We start from the raw sequence: 16,351 nt of genomic DNA on the forward strand, positions 1-16,351 counted from the left end.
CCCCCCCTCCGAACATGTCTCCGTCGGAGGAACGCATCAACGTTTCGTCTTGAAGCCTGGTGGACCACGATAGCACGTATCCCATCGTTCACACAAACGCAAAAGTGCCAATCCCACATCCCGTGTCCCACCTACCCAAGTCGTTGTGTGGATACACTTGAACGAGTATTGACACACGAACGCACATGCACACTGACGCTGGCAAACGAACACGTACACGATCGTCTCTTGATCCGTCGTTCCAGCCGCAGTTTGCTTAGCATTGCTGATGCACTATCCACTTCCGCGCGGTGAGTGAGATGGATATCGCTGCGGAAGGGTGGAATATAGAGAGGGAGAAAGGGACAGAAAGGATGAGAGGAACGTTCGAGGGAAGGTTATAGATAGGGAACATCGGTGTCTGTGTTTGAGGACCGATAGTGGCTCGCGTTCTAATTAATAACGAGCTCCTCGATGCAGTCCGGAGGTTTGCAGGATGGACCGTGTGTGAAAGAGCTTTCAGGAATCGAGTGATCGAGGGTCGAAGAGTCGTTACTCTGTCAGGAAGAGCACTCGTTCAGGCGGAGAAAGGATCGCGAGCTGGAAACTTCGCTGTACTCTTTGCTATTTGCGAAGATTGTCGAAATCTAATTTACACATATGTGCGAAAATCCGTGGAAAGCTGAAGGATCTCGATTTGAATTCTATTACTTCGAATAATTTTTGTCATTTTTTAATAGACCTGAAACAGAGCTTCAGGTCATCGGGAATCACTAGTGAGTCATTAGTGCACAGAAAAAAATTTATATCAATTGAAAACACATATATATATATAAGAATTTTCTTATACATACATACGTAAGCAAGAGTATATAATTTTATATGGAGATAAATCTCTTTCTCTCTCTCTCTCTCTCTCTGTCTCTCTCTTGGCTCCTATACATGAAGAAATTCCATATAATACCACTAAAAGTATCATTCTTGTGATTCAAGAAAAATTTACTCATTATGATTTTCAGCTTTGGAATTGAATCAGTTAGTGAGTCTACACGGAAAGAAACTAACAGAGTCAAAAGCTGCAAATCATAATCAGTAAGTGGCATTCCGTGTGCTCTCGTCAGTAATAAATTATATTTATTTCTTCATCTTGACATCTTCTCGTGTAAGAATTGAAGTGCTTCAGTCACGATGTCAGAAGTTAGCAAACCTTTGCTGAATCGCCACGAAAGCTGATCGCCGATGCGATAGTGGCGCGCGATGTACGTGCGAATGCACACACAGGATTTGGGTATTTGCACACATAGACACACGAGTCTCTCGCGCCTCTTTCGGCCGTGAGAAACACAAGGATTGCGGAAAAGGGGGTTTGAGAGAGTTGAGATAGCGGTTAGCGGCGAGCTTCCCCTAGAAAGGCGCACCGAATAAATACCAGCGGCCGGACGGAATCGCCGATTGGCGGGCTTGAGCGATCGGAAAAGCCTGGCCCACTCGGAATACCTTTAACCCCACCGCACCCCTCTTCCACGACGATGCTGATTCCGCATTCCTCTCGCTAAGTTCTATTCTTCTTGACCCCTGAAACTGTTTCTAGTTAGCCGGGACGAAGGACTTTCGCAAGAGGGAGACGACATGGGGGTGGCGGAGCGAAGAAAGATCGCAGGGAGGACGGCGACAGGGGTAAGTTTATTGTCGCTCCTTACCGCGCGCTTAGAGAAGGAAATTGAGCCGTGAATGCGTACTGCAAACATTCGCACTTTTATCCTCGCGAGATATCTCGTCAATTCGAAATTACAGGGAAATATCCGGCGATACCGGCGCGCAACGGCGTGTGGTATTGTCGTTCTAATTTATCGCCGGGGATTAATGCTATCAGAAGCTGCGCGTGTCCGCCGTCACAAAAAGCGGACACGATGCAAAACCGGGGAAATATGGTGAATCGCGTCTCTCCAGAGATTTATCACGAATTTTCTCGCAGATTTCTGCAGCACAGCACCGTGATCTCCGGGATAAAGAATGGCGGCTTCGGTGTCGCTCGTCGCTCTACACGTGCCGGCAGAACCTTTTTATTTATCCGACCGCGCTTAATTTTACATTTGACCACGAACGGAAAGGGCATTACAAAGCGGCGCTTTATTATCCCGGGGGTTAATTGAACGGCGCTTTAAGTTTCGGCCAATTACGTTAACTTCAGGTTCGTGAAAAAATATGCAGGACTGCGTACGCGAGCAAGCGCGGCTTTACTGTGTGCTCGGATTAATTAAAATATACTTAAATGGCGTACCGTTAATTTTCGACGGCTAATTTAATGGCCGCTCGACCTCAGATTTAATCCAACGGCAACGCACTCGTCGGAAATGAGCGAGCGAATTACTCCGAAAATCGCCATCATGTTCATATTTCATATCTGTTTAAGAGATCCGACTACACAATATTCGGATTCTCGTTTCTCCATTGAAATATATTGCTCGAAACAATCGGGAAATAATTTGTTCAAACTCCCGTTAAGATGAATGTCCCAATTAGTGATGGTGTTCCAATTTATGACAATCTATCGCATCTGTTCTTCTTGATAAGTCAAATCATATCATATTAAGAAAATATAAAAAAATGTGTTTTTATTTAAAATCAGGGTTTCCACTGTACGAACCGCGACCCACTTTTTAAAACGGCAAACGTCCGTTATCCATTTAGTTTTAGTAGTTAAAAAAGCGGGAAGGGGGAGGATAAATTGATTATTTATTTATACTACTTTATTTATTTTACTTTACTACTCTTACTTTTTTATTTTTTATCAAATATAATTTGATAAATGTATTAATTCTAGGTACACAATTTTACAACGAATCCGTCCACACTGTTATGATACGTTGATACATTACGAAGATATGCAATAAGTTTGCATCCGGCTTAAGTTTGTAAAACTATACGAAATAGTAAAGTATAATTTAATGTTCTAAAATTGTTCGCGACCTATACTTTAGGAATTCCTGCTCTAAATTTTATATATTATCTGTTAAAACAAGTTCCAAATAAAATTAAAAGCTATAGTAAAAGAATATTGTAATTATAGGCGCGCTGCTAACAGTGACAGTTCGAATAATTACTCGCCGACATCTTAGAAACTGATTGTTAAAATAAAGCGTCTTTTTGGTATTTTTTGTAGCTATTTTTTAACTTTAAGCAGTTGAAATCGTACTGTCAAAGTTTAAAAACTAATTCGGACATTCACCTTATATTTAACAGGCATTTAAATTATCAAATATTCCCTCTTAATATTTAATATTTTTATTTAATTTACATTAATTTATATATATCCCATCTTTTAATATTTTTTCTTTATCTCTTAATTTGTAATAAGCTTATTTATAAATATTTTCGTTCTTGAAATTGATTGAAAATATACAATTGCTCGACGAAATGATTCATTCTATACAATTCTCTAATAGCTTCAATTAATGTAAAATGCATATCAGAACCGCGCCACAGCATGCGGAGCGTACGATTATCTATTTAGCTCACGATAAATTCTACTGTCGATTTTCTAAATTTTTCTCACAATGACAAGTTGTAACGTCACTTCAGCTGAAATTGTCGCTAAATTTAATAATTAATGGATATTCTTCCTTTTAAAAATTGAAATTCTCGTGAGATGAGAGCGTTTTGCTTTCTAATCTCGTCGGAAGAGTGCCGTGAAACTCGGCTCACGATCTTTTAAGATGCGACTTGCAAGTATATATGCTCGGCATATTGGAATTTATCGCGCACTCTTCGTTAAATCGTTAAGTGCTGTTAAAATGATCGCGAGAGCAGCGCAGTGAAGCGAGTGTAGGGCGATCAACGTCGAACAACGACTGGACGCTGCGGGGAGGTGGATGCAGGACGAAAACGGAGCCACGCAGAATTGGGGTGCAGCGGTGGGATTCATCGGCGGACCTGGATGGCTCGACGTCGTTGAATATCAATACGAAATGGCGAGTGTACAATTTGAACGCGCATAAAACATTATATTACGTAGTGCATATTTAGACGTAAATCGCATCGATTTCCGATGGGAAAATGCCGTCGTGTAAAGACTCACATACGTGTATTTTCAATCAACAGCTCTAAATTACTCGGAAAAGATTCAGGGGTCAGTAGTGTGCGGTAACGTGCGTCGGTAGTACCTAATTTTCAAGAAAAAAATTATGCGAAGCTTGCACACGGAAAAAAAGAAAGACGTTGAATCAATAAAAATCCCAACTGCACGCGTAATTGAAGTAAATCAATCTTCTTTGAATCAATAGCGATATCACTGAAACTAATATTTTAATTATTGAAACAATGCATAACAGTAATTTTAATGATGTTTGCCAATGAATAAGAAGATTTATTCCAATTACGCTGCTATTGGAAATTTTATTGATTTAACAGCATTTTTTCCCGTGCACAATGAGTATAAAACGCACCAGAACATCCTTTTCTTTTGTGTGACTCTGACTAATGGACTATTGCATAATAATATGCTGTTACATTTAACAAGTTATGCATTTTGACTTGTTGTCTATCGTTCGTGAATAATTTGACAATTACTGCTTTTATAACAGAATTATTATACGAGACTTCTTGCGATGCGCCTTTTATCAATATTTATATTGAATTCATGTCATCGTTATTATTGTTTGCGCTCGGCCCACTGAAAGCCGTTTAATTTCGCTAAAAACGCGACAGTTAAATACGTTTCTATCAAAGAGCCAAATACGGGATATAAGAACTGAGTAAACAGAAATTGCAGCATGATTGGGGACGAATTTATATCCAGGCCGGGCTGTGCGAAATAAAACGATCGCCCCCGACGTCTGTCCGATTTTCATGGAAATTATAATAGCTCGTCGCTACTCCTCCGAAAGTGTCGGATACCGAAATTCCATGAAAATTCGTTTATCGCAAGCGGGCAGACACGACACGACAAAATTAATCGACGCCATCAATGCACTTTGACGTGGAATTTTAACGCTCTTCGCACCCAATGTATTCCCATTATTTATTTCTCTCGAAAAGACCTTTTTTCCGGCATCGTGAGCGATCGCTAAATTGAGAAAGGAAGTCGTTACGGGTGACAAGTTAATTGCACTCTTCAAGGAGGATCTTGCCTCTCTCGCATAGAGAGCACTTTGAGTCTTTCGGAGTCCTCTCACTCACAATTTTGCGCGGATGTCATATCGCTTTTTTCTCTATAAGCGACTTTAAAGTTCGCCAATATTTCGTCATTTTCATAGTGACGTAAAATTGACGATCAATTTTTTTCTGAATAGTTAAAGTTGCCTGCATAAGTTGACAAAACTGTTATGCGTAGAAAAAAAGATAATTTTCACAAATTTTTTTATGTTATTTTGTTATTATAATATTTGTACAACACAATAAAATATAAGAAATAAAATATAAATAAAAATATTGTTTATGAATAAAAATATAATTTGTGTGATAATGTAACTTAAAGAGAAAATAAAATCTGGATAAGAACAGAAATGAAAACAATTATTTATAATTGTATAATTTAAAATAAAATGTACGAATACGTCATTTTGCCCGCACGTGATATATTATCTTACTCCATAATCACTATATTTATTTATCCAATTAAACAATAAATATTGCAATATGATAAATGAGAAATAATAATACGTTATTATATGCATGTTTAAATGTACTATACAGTATTTATCTCTATAATATTGTACATTTAAAAGGACAATAACATATTGGGGATTAATTAAATAAATCAAAATTAAGTAAAAACTAACTAATTAATAATGTTATTGTTATTAAAAAATTAATGGAGAAAGTGAAAATATTTACTGTAATTGTGTAATGTTTTATGAAAAAATATATATTTTAACAAAAAATTACATATATGGACTTAATACACATATATGAATTATATTATAATATTACATATATAGATGTATCCAAAATACATTTCTTATTATATTATCTATCATTGAGTCAAGTCAAATTATAATTTATTATTATTAAAAAACCTCTAATGTGAGAGTTTGGCTCGTTATTAGCTTAGGAAAATTAATAAATCGTCATCTTACCCGTTTCGCCGTCTCATCTCCTTTTCTCCTACATTATTTCTCAGAGACGCAGCAAATTGTATTTTCAGCTATTAGAAATTAATGAAGATTGAGAAACGATGATCTACTGTTGGGACACGAGACGGGGGAGAGGGGGTTGAGCCGCATTTGGGCTCGCTGTTTAAACCCGCGCAGAAACCGGTCATAAGTTTTATAACCTTGTGTGTGTCGCGGCTTCAATTTCATGTAATCCCCGAGTCCGCGTCGTGCCGTGAATCACGATTCGGGGAAACGCATAGTCCGCGTCACCGGGGCGCGCCAGTCAGGAAGATCGGTGTATCTTTCGCAGGATCGACACTTTATTGCGAGCCGTATATATACGAGATTAGGAAAGACGGCATTCCGCCATCCACCTATGCTCGGACTTTCCGGACGTTACTTCCGGCGGCGTCGCCGATTCAATATGTGAACTTGCGCCGGATTTATCGGCCTGCTTCCACCCCTCGAGCTTCGCCGACTCGTATTTGCGTCACGCCCCTTCTACAAATCGCCGAGCCGAGATATCGTGTTTCCTTACCCCGCGAAGAGGAAGAGACCTCCGAAACGTCCTTACCGATCGCGGAACCGACAATCGATTCCCACGGATGCGATGTTCGCCAAATTGTAAAACACGGCTGGTGCGAAAACGGGGAGTGTGTTGAGACGCATGTCCGGCGTTTAAAGAGAACAATGAGAGCGTTAAGTCAGGTCAGGTATGTAAATGCGTGGAAATTGTTCGCAGTCGCGGAGAAGAGCGTATTGTATCGTCGGATTTAGTCGCCGCGGTTATATCGCGAGGTACAATGGCTCCACCGAGGAATCGCGGAAGAATAGGTCTACAGATTTATACGTCGCGAGAGCCGTGTATATATATTATTATAGAGGCTACGTATGTGTGTGTGTGTGTATAAGCTCGCGTGCGATTAATAAGTAACCTATTTGCGCAAAAGTTTGGCGTCAATTCGCCGATAATTAATCGTAATTGTGATGGTAAGATAGGCTGAATGCGGAGTCCGATAATTACCGTGATACGAATTTACGCCCGGTAATTCCCGGTAACCATTACTAGTATAGTGGTAAAGTATATTCAGCAAACAAAAAGCACAGGCTTGTCAGATCAAAAGCTGCGAATGGCCCGGATGCCGATCGATCTTCGCGAGATAACCGCATAACTCTGCGCGCTGCGAATTTCGCGATTTTAAAAATAACCATCAACCGAATGATACGCATGGGATAAATTTCCACTCGAATTCCCTGCACGTGATACTTTATACGAGCTACCACCCCGGCACTGGTCAAGGATTAATTATTTTACTGGACTGCACGCTGTATCCTGCACGCGGTTTCTCCCCCTCCCTCTCTACTCCGTGAATGAGGCAGAGAGGGTGAGTGAAAGCGATGACGTTGATTCTTTCGAGAAGTCATCCTCTTAAGGCTTATCTACGATATTTAACGAGTAAGAGGGTCGATACACTCTGGCGCTAATAAAATCCTCCGAGTATCATCACGGATTATCCACGATGCCCCCGAAGAATGACTGGAGAAAGATTATTTCGTGAATTACGTTAGCAATGTTACTTCCATCTAAAAAGAGCTGAAAAGAGACAGAACAAAACTTGTTCAATGTTTAATCCATTAAACAAATCTTACAGTTGTCGTAATGTTTCTAAACCAAAAGATTTTAATGAAAAACTACTATGGTAGTAAGGACTAATATATACATACATTTCAGAATTATCGATTATTTTGTTTTGAGCGGTGTGAAGTTCATAATTTATAGTAATATTCGGAATACATATATTTAAATCGCTTTTTATTATTTACGCTATCTCTATTAGATCAACTAATGCACAAAAATAGCATTGATAAGAAAATGAAAATATCATATTTTCACATTTATAATATTATATATTTCTATCTCGTTAACGTTTGTTATTTAGATGGTAAAATGAATATATAAGTCAAATTTATGCATAGCCTTCTTGGTGCGCCACTGAAAATACGATACTAATTGGTAGTACATCTTTACTAAGCACGGTAGCAAACGTGGTAAGTTGCTGCTAAGTAAGGAAATTGGGACGATTCGATCGACCTGTATACGTTACACCGTGTATGCAGGAACTTCACAGTCCAACAGGTAGAGACAACTGCTATAATCGGCTAACATGCTTGACCAGCGAGAGGATCGAAAGCGTGTCGATAGCGGAACCGACCGAGAATCGATTGCGTTGCCAGCAGCAAATAAAATAAATCGACGATTTAAGCACGACGTGACGACACGCGCTATGAAGGACATTAAACACAATGGCAGGGCGTTACAGGTGACACGGGATGCAAACAGTAGGCACGCGCAAAGTGGGACCCGGCGATGTTATGGTCGACGTTTTTCACGGCGGTTTTGAGTATTTTTTACTGCATTTTTTGTTCCAGTTATGAAAACCCGGCCGATCGGCATGCTTGCAGCATTTCGCTGGCCCGGCGCTGTTCATAAAATGCAATATCCAGCTTTACGAGGCGGCCAGTGCGAACGGCCGCGCACCTAAATAATGATACAACTCGTTCAGCCGGTTGATCATGGCACGATGGGGAAATCCATAAACGTTGCTTCGCTTCGCTGGATTACCGGCGGCGGCGCTTAAATATCCCATCGGATCGTTAATTAAATGACACGCGCCGATCACAGGGTCATGGATCACCAATCGATAAATTCTACTCGGACGCGCGGCGATCGCCGGCGCGCTAATTAATGCGATGCCGAGCTATTCGCGCCGAGAGGCGGGCGGGCGAGCGTGCGTTCCGTTTCGCGACAGATTCGAACGATAGAGCACGCGATTTATGCGAGTGTAAATATCGGGAATACAATGGGGCCAATATTTGTCCAAGTTGCGATATGAAACGCGCGCGGTAATGTCGATATGTCAGGATTTCGCGCGGAAGGCGCGCGTTGAAGGGCCAGTCGAAACGATGAACATTTTTCAGAGAGCTCGCGCATCCGCCGGAATCATCGACCTTCCTTCCGTTAATATTTTATGTCTTGAGGAACTCTCAACTTTGGCACAATCGTCAAAGTCAATTTCTTCGAGCGTACTTTTATTCGAAGTATATCACTCTCATTAACAATGACGAGCTTAATTGTCTTTTTCAGTAATAGAAAATATAAAGAACAAGTTAGGTTTATCGTTGCATAACAATCCGACCGAATTTACTATTAAACGTCAATATTTCAGGCTTTAAAAAACTCTCAACAATTGCCAAAGCGAAGTTTCTACGATATATTTTTATTTTTAGCAAATCAGTTACATTGTCAATTAGGTTGATATTCGTGAAATTTCCTTACTTTTTCTGATGGAAAAAAACAGAGAACAGTTAAATTTAGGTTTCTCATTGCATAATAATCGCGGTCGAATTCACAGTTCAACGTCAATATTTCGTCTCAAAAACTATCCAAATCGTTCACACAACCGCTAAAGTGAAGTTTTATGGACGTATTTGAATTTTGAACAAAACATTTTTATTGCCATTGAGGCTGATATTCGTGAAATCTCACTGTCTTCCCCGGCGAAAGAAGACTGAAAGAATAACAAACGCCGAATTATATTGAAATGTTCAGTCGCACGATATAAATTACGATCGGGGTTTGCCGTTAAACGCGCTCGACAGATGACCGGTTTTAATCGAAGAACAATTCCGCGTCGACTATTTATTATTATTATAAAGCGCGTCGGGCAGAAATCGATTCTACTGAAAATTTTCAATCGAACGTCACCGTGGAAACCCGAGATCTGCCATTATCGTGACACGAAACTGGGCCGGATGAAGCTTTAACACCTAGTTACGCTACACGACCGATCAAATTGTGATTTCCATCAATCAGTGACTATTTATTGGCGAAATCAGCGTCGCGGGCAACGTCCGCTATCTCGAATTCGGAGCTTCCAATTAAATATCGCCACCGGCGAGGATCGCCGAGGTGCGACAGTTGATCTTTCCATCTTCCGGCCAGCGTCTCCGTGGACGTGTCACTCGCACGAGATCACACACAGCAGGTGAACGCGCGCAGGCCGGCGTCATCGATCTGCCGATCGTGTAACCGGGCGGGAATCGATAACTAATACGCGAAGCCCGCCACCGGATGTCGCCTTGTTGATAAAGGACCGCCCTACGAACGCCGGCGGCATCAAGGACGCCGCAGGAGGGCCGTAGGGCACGCCGGCTACCGGCACATAATTGATTGGCATTAGCGCGCCTGATTGCCGGTCGCCCTCCTCCAAAATCGTCCCGTGGGCTGCTTAAATACTGGCCGACGTCTCTCTGAGCCAGACGGCACGTATTTGAGCGGTCGCGACAGTAATCAGGCAATATGGTGCGCTCGCGAGATCCAAGGAAGCTCGATCGACGAGGGTTAGATCCGGGCTCGTCCGCTTTCCTATAACGTCGACATTGAATAATCCAATACCTGCGGGCCGGTCTATTGTCACACAGGACGTCTAACGCCCTCGCTTCCTCTCGCGCACACGTTGCTGGATATAAACTGAACCGTAAGATCTAACGATGTGTGTATATCTCGTACGCGGAGCCGAGGTCGGAAAAACGGGAAAATCAGAATTGACGTGTGCACACCGCAGCGTGTGTGCTCCCGCTGGGAAACGATCGACACCCGGTAAAACGTGGCCGCGCTCCTACGGGCGCTCCTTATCGATTGTCGAGAAAAAAAAATCGTTTTCAGCCACACCGATGGGACGGAACGAATAAATCGATAAACAAGATGAAAGAACCGCATCTGACGTAGATAAAGTTGCCCAGCGTAACTTTGAGAACAAGGCGGCAAATAGATTATCAATTGTAACGAGCTTAAAACTGTTAAACAAGAAGCTTCTTTGCTGGAAAAATTTCATTAAATGTGAATTGAATTGGAAAATTGTTATTCTCCGCCGAAACGGTGTGGGGAATTTTTCACCGGTGACTCAAACTGTTCAAGTACTCTGATACGATTATTGCGTGAACATTCAATCCTATTACACGGCAACGTTAATCCGGTTTAGTAACAATCGTAATTAGTGAGCTCTTGCATTTAATTGGAGCATATTTTTTAGATAGAAAAGGATATACCAATCGAATGCGAGAGTTCACTAACTACGATTGTCACAACCGGATTGCCGTGCAAATGTAATCTTGTTAAGATTAATATAAATACGATTAAATTAATAGAAATACTACCAAATGCCATATTGAGCCGGCGAACAGATCAATAAGAGAACCGCACCTGATGTAAATAAAATTGTCCGGCGTAACGTGCAACTTTGAGAACGAGGTGACAAATGGGATCGCGAGGTCCACATAAAGCGTAGATTATCAACTAAAACAAAGACTGTTAAATAGGAAGCTTGTTTGGTAGGGAAATTTTATCAAGTGTTTGCTGAATTTGAAACGTATTATTCTCCTCCGAAACGGCGTGAGGAATGTCTCATTAGCGACTCTAAATGTTCAAGTATCCTGACATGATTATCGCATGAACATTGTTAGCGTGAGATTAAGATGAACACGATTGAGGCTGCCGCATTGAGCTTGCGTAGCATCACACCCATGAGATGTCGAGCAGTTTCGGCTGAATGCTATGGTCAGACATAGAATTCCTCCGGTGGATGGTTCGGAAACTTCTCTCACCTGAAGACAATGTCTCCTCGCGAGCCAGCCGATATGCTGAAGCTGCTGCGGATCCGGAAGTGCTGAGGCCAGTCGTAACGCTTTCAAGGTGAGGGCTGCCAGCGCCGAGTGCAAAGCATTGAACCAGACATTCGCTTCTGTGTTGTCAGTGGTTCTCAGCCAACACTCGTGGACGCCGTCGGGCGAGTGTAGCTCCAGGATGCGTCCTTCTGCGGCAAAAAAATCGAAGGAGAATATAAAGACGACGTTCGACGAGACGAAGGCGGAGAGGAAGAAAGGACCGTTACAATTATCGTTTCTTAAAATCTCCGCGGATTCAATAGAGCGAACTGTCACGCCTCGATATACCTCCATTTCCGAAGGCGAATAATCGGCCGTAATCACCGCGATAACAACGCAAATATCTTTGCTGGAACCGTTTCTCGCGTTGCGCTATTTTCCATTGGCTTGGAAAATTGCCAGTTCGTTAACGTACGGGCGAAAAAACGTTCCCGCTCGTAATATGGTTCAATACCGTCGATCGCGCAGTCTTAAACGCTTCACCCTTCCGGAGCATACGGAAAATACCGACGTGATCTCATCCGCTCTTAAAAGTCGACGGAATTTGACAATCTTATCTTACGCCGAGAGAGCTATTACTGGAACATTTTCCCTCCATTTCTCTTTTTTTTCTTTCGTAACAAGAGAGGGTAGGTTCCGGCAATCACGTAACGAGAGGGCGGACGACAGCGCCTGGATTGAACTCGCCAGGTATCGTTCTTGATAGCTCATAAACCTTTCCCTGCGTTAACGTGAAAACTTTAATTCGCCTGACGTAAATCGCGCGGGATCGGTCACGAAGGTCCGGAATAAGTTTATAATCGTGGTATCGCGGGTTCTGGAGATTGTTTCACTCCTCGACATCCCACACAATTCGTCGGCGTGTACCACGCGCCCGGAGAACCTCGCAATTTCCTGTCTGGCCAGGCATACGAGATTTATTATGCTAATGGTAGACCTGTTTTCCAGCGCCAATAATTGGGCGATTGCAATTACAGCGTACTATCGATCCGCCATGTATATCGTGAGCATAACTTTTAGCGTATTGGCCCGATCAATTCGGGGCAATTGCTACCATATTTTAGTCACCAGGAAAGAAAAAATGATTAAGAATGTTTAAGCAATTTCCCACGTCACCAGGCGATAGAGGCGTTTTTGAAGAAGTAATCTTTCCGATCGTATCGAGCGAGATAAAGGTCGGTATCTTAATTGCCCATAGAGAATGTAAATTACGGCAATTTCCATATTCCATATAACATGTTGTAACGTTCCGATAAATTTGCTTCGTACTCCGTGCGGAAAGAGCAAAAGCCGGGCATTCGCGAGCCGACGCTGTTGCCATTTCCTCTCTCGCCCAGTGAGCTTAGATTCGCGTCAAATTCATCGGCATTTCGTACGGAAAGCATGCCCCAACGTGCTCTCGCTTCTTTTTTAGCCGATTCCATGTACGCATTCTAATCGCTCTCTATCGAGAACCCGTGCGGAAAGTTCCGGAAGCAGCAAACTCGCCTACGTGCGCGGAAAGGCGCGCGGCGGCCGTAAGAAAATATTGAATTTCCGATCAAAAGGAAATTACGCTCGAGTTAAAAGCCCCTTTATGTCATTCCCGTCTACCCGGCCTTTTCTGCCTAAAAAGAGGTGAACGAGACAAACACTGTTCCTGCAGGAAAGGGGACAGAAACATCGCTGGAAACGAAACGTGATGTCAAAATGATAGGATCACGTGATCGATGCTCTCTCTCTCTCTCTCTCTCTCTCTCTCTCTCTCTCTCTCTCTCTCTCTCTCTCTCTCTCTCTCTNCTCTCTCTCTCTCTCTCTCTCTCTCTCTCTCTCTCTCTTTCCCCCTCGTCTTTTATTGCGTGGAGGAATTTAATCGATCGCGTGTGCTCCGTTCAATTCTATAACGGTCAAGCGGAAAACAGCTCGCGAATTATAACTCTCTTTCCGAGAGAGCGATATCGAATTATGCAATTTCGCATTGGCGGTCAATCGTTTGCAACAATGTGTTCTCAATACGACGCCTAACCTTAAGGCGCGATTAACATTCTCGAAGTGCTCCTGAAACGTGTCTCACCTTCTGCGCGAATATTTCAACGCGGACGAAAATTAACTCGTTCCTCCCGGTTAGCGATCGCAGGACGTGACTCCGCGCGTTTTTCGCGCATTACCGCGCGCGACGATTTTCTCGCGGTTTTCCGGCTTTCGTTGCGTGCCTTCTCGCCGAAATGCACACTCTCGAAAGATCCGTGGAAAAATCGCTTGATTTGCAGCAACGGGCACCGCCGGTTAGAAGCGCAAAGGAGAGGAGTACGTAGAATGCGGGGAAGGAAGGATACAATTGTAGCAATGAAAGCTTTGTGCTCGCGGATATATTCCCGTCTGGAAATGATTCCGGCGCTATTCGGCCGCTATTTTCTTTAAAATTCCATCGAGGAATTGAGGAGAAATAATGCCGAATATTACGAAAGGACGCGACGCGATGCAAGAAAATGCATCCTTTGTATTGAATCGTCACTCCCCACTCGCATTTCCATATTTATCGATTCCCTCGGCTCTCCCTTCTCCGTTTCGAAATTTTTCGGACTTCCTCGCCCGAGCTCTCACGGAAGTGCTCTAACGTTGCACGAGCACGTTCTCACCCACCCGCACACCCCGCGAGGCCCGCGAAAAGGTCTCGGTTCTCAAGACGAGCCCTGCTTTTCATCGGCGAAAGTAAAATCGCCCGGATCCGCGAAAAATCTTCGAAGGTCTGATTCGTTCTAAAGAGCGGAAGGGCGAGGGTGGCGTTTAGGCAATAAAGAGCCGAAACGACAAAGGCAGCGAAAGGACGAAGAGGCGAGGCAGACGCGCACAGTTCCGCGCGACGGTGGCTCAAAGGAAATCGAAATGCGTTCGCGTCATTTCGTTACCTCGCTTTCCATCCTTTCCCATTTTTACCCCTCCCCCCTTTCCCGCGTTTTTCCCCTTAAGAGCGCGATTTCCCTTGAATGTAATTTTCCGGGCATCCGATCGACCGGATTTCGCTTTCGTTTCTTGTTTTGCGCTTCGTCTGCTTCCGCGAGTTTTCCTCCGGTTTGCTCGTCAAGACGCGCGAGCGAAGACCAGGACGAGAACGGAAGCGATTCTGAGGGAGGACTTCTGTTTTATCATCTCCACATAAATATAGAGCACACGGGTTTGCGTTCGCGTGCGCCGAAATTCATTTCTATCGAATGGACGCTTCTCTTACAAACTTCAAAAGTAAGAAATAAACGAACAATTTGTGCAGATAAAGATATCACCTAAAAATCGGTAAAATCACTTGCATAGATAGGAGAGATAAACCGCCTGAAAGTCGGATAAAAGTGTCATCTAAAAATCGTAATTTTTTGTGCCCAACCGACATAGAAGAAATCTTCGTATTCTCTCAAATGTCATGTTAAGTCTCTGATACATTAAGTTACCATGAAATTCGCGGAATGTGGGAGATGTGCGCGAAGGTAATACGCAGACGATAATCCACGTTGATCCAATGTTTTATTATCGTTCATTCGATTTCATGCGGCGTTAATAACCGTGGCGCAGCACATAACGTCATAACGTCATCACGTGATACGAAGTAATATGCGCGACCGTGCCCAGTTACATTCTATAACGTTCAATCAACGGAATCCTACGTACTTATTAACGGCATTATCGCGGAATGGCGCGTTCCTATTAATTATATTATCGCACCAAATAATTATCGACGTAATCGTCGAGTGCGCGCGCGCCATAACACCCATAATGTTACGGACTCCTATCACACATTGTCAATCATTCTATTTATCTATCGTATCTGCGTGCATACAATATCGATCCTGCGAGAACGCTCATTATCTTACGTGCCAAAACGTGGATGAAAGTCGAACTAAATCCGCTCTCCCGATGATTATCGCAAATTGAATCACTCATATCGAAGCATAAAGAGAGAGAGAGAGAGAGAGAGAGAGAGATAAAAAATCACAATTCAAATCTCTTCTAACGGGGGCTTAATTCTCCTTCACCTCGATTTTAACGTCCCCGTATTCTTTGTTTTAACGCACATCCGTCATCAAAAATTCAGCCGGGCCCCAGACAAGTCTACGGAGACACGGTTCCGCTTGCTTCAGCTCCCCGGTGGAGGAACTTCGATTCTCCCTGGAAAGAAAAGGATATCCATCGCTTTAAAGTTTGATGGGACATCCGGGAGTGGGTAGGACGCCGCCAACGTCACCGACAACGACGAAGGCGCGCTGCAGCAGACTGTTCCGGAGCTCTCTTTATGTGCGCTTAATGCATTTTTGAAGGTTGGAATATCATAAAGACGAGCCTGTAATAAACTGTGCGACGGTGGCGGCTTTGGCGTAAACTCAGCCGGCGATAACCATCCTGCCTCATCCGGCAGGTCCGCTTCTTCAGCGTCTCGCGTGCTTCTGCGTCTACATACCGGAGATGGGTGAGAGAGAGAGTAGGAGAGGAGGGGGAGAGGAAAGGAGGTGTTCCGAAGACAAGGGGATGGCTGTAGGGGAGGGTGACTGCTGGCTGCTGGTTATAAAGGAGAGTATCCAGAAGGG

At 43.2% G+C, this 16,351-nt stretch overlaps 1 protein-coding gene across 2 annotated transcripts in view; it reads right to left on the reverse strand.

Moving 5' to 3' along the window:
• LOC106745071 (beta-1-syntrophin) overlaps positions 1 to 16,351 on the reverse strand; it is a 242,550-nt gene that overhangs the window by 30,725 nt on the left and 195,474 nt on the right. For both annotated transcript variants that reach the window (XM_014620338.1, XM_014620337.1), the window contains exon 4: positions 11,739 to 11,947. In XM_014620338.1, the coding sequence (XP_014475824.1) occupies positions 11,739 to 11,947 (209 nt within the window). The remainder of the gene's footprint in view (positions 1 to 11,738; positions 11,948 to 16,351) is intronic.

This window comes from Dinoponera quadriceps, unplaced genomic scaffold (assembly GCF_001313825.1).
Source record: "Dinoponera quadriceps isolate SergipeBrazil2010 unplaced genomic scaffold, ASM131382v1 scaffold717, whole genome shotgun sequence".
NCBI classification, from domain to species: domain Eukaryota; kingdom Metazoa; phylum Arthropoda; class Insecta; order Hymenoptera; family Formicidae; genus Dinoponera; species Dinoponera quadriceps.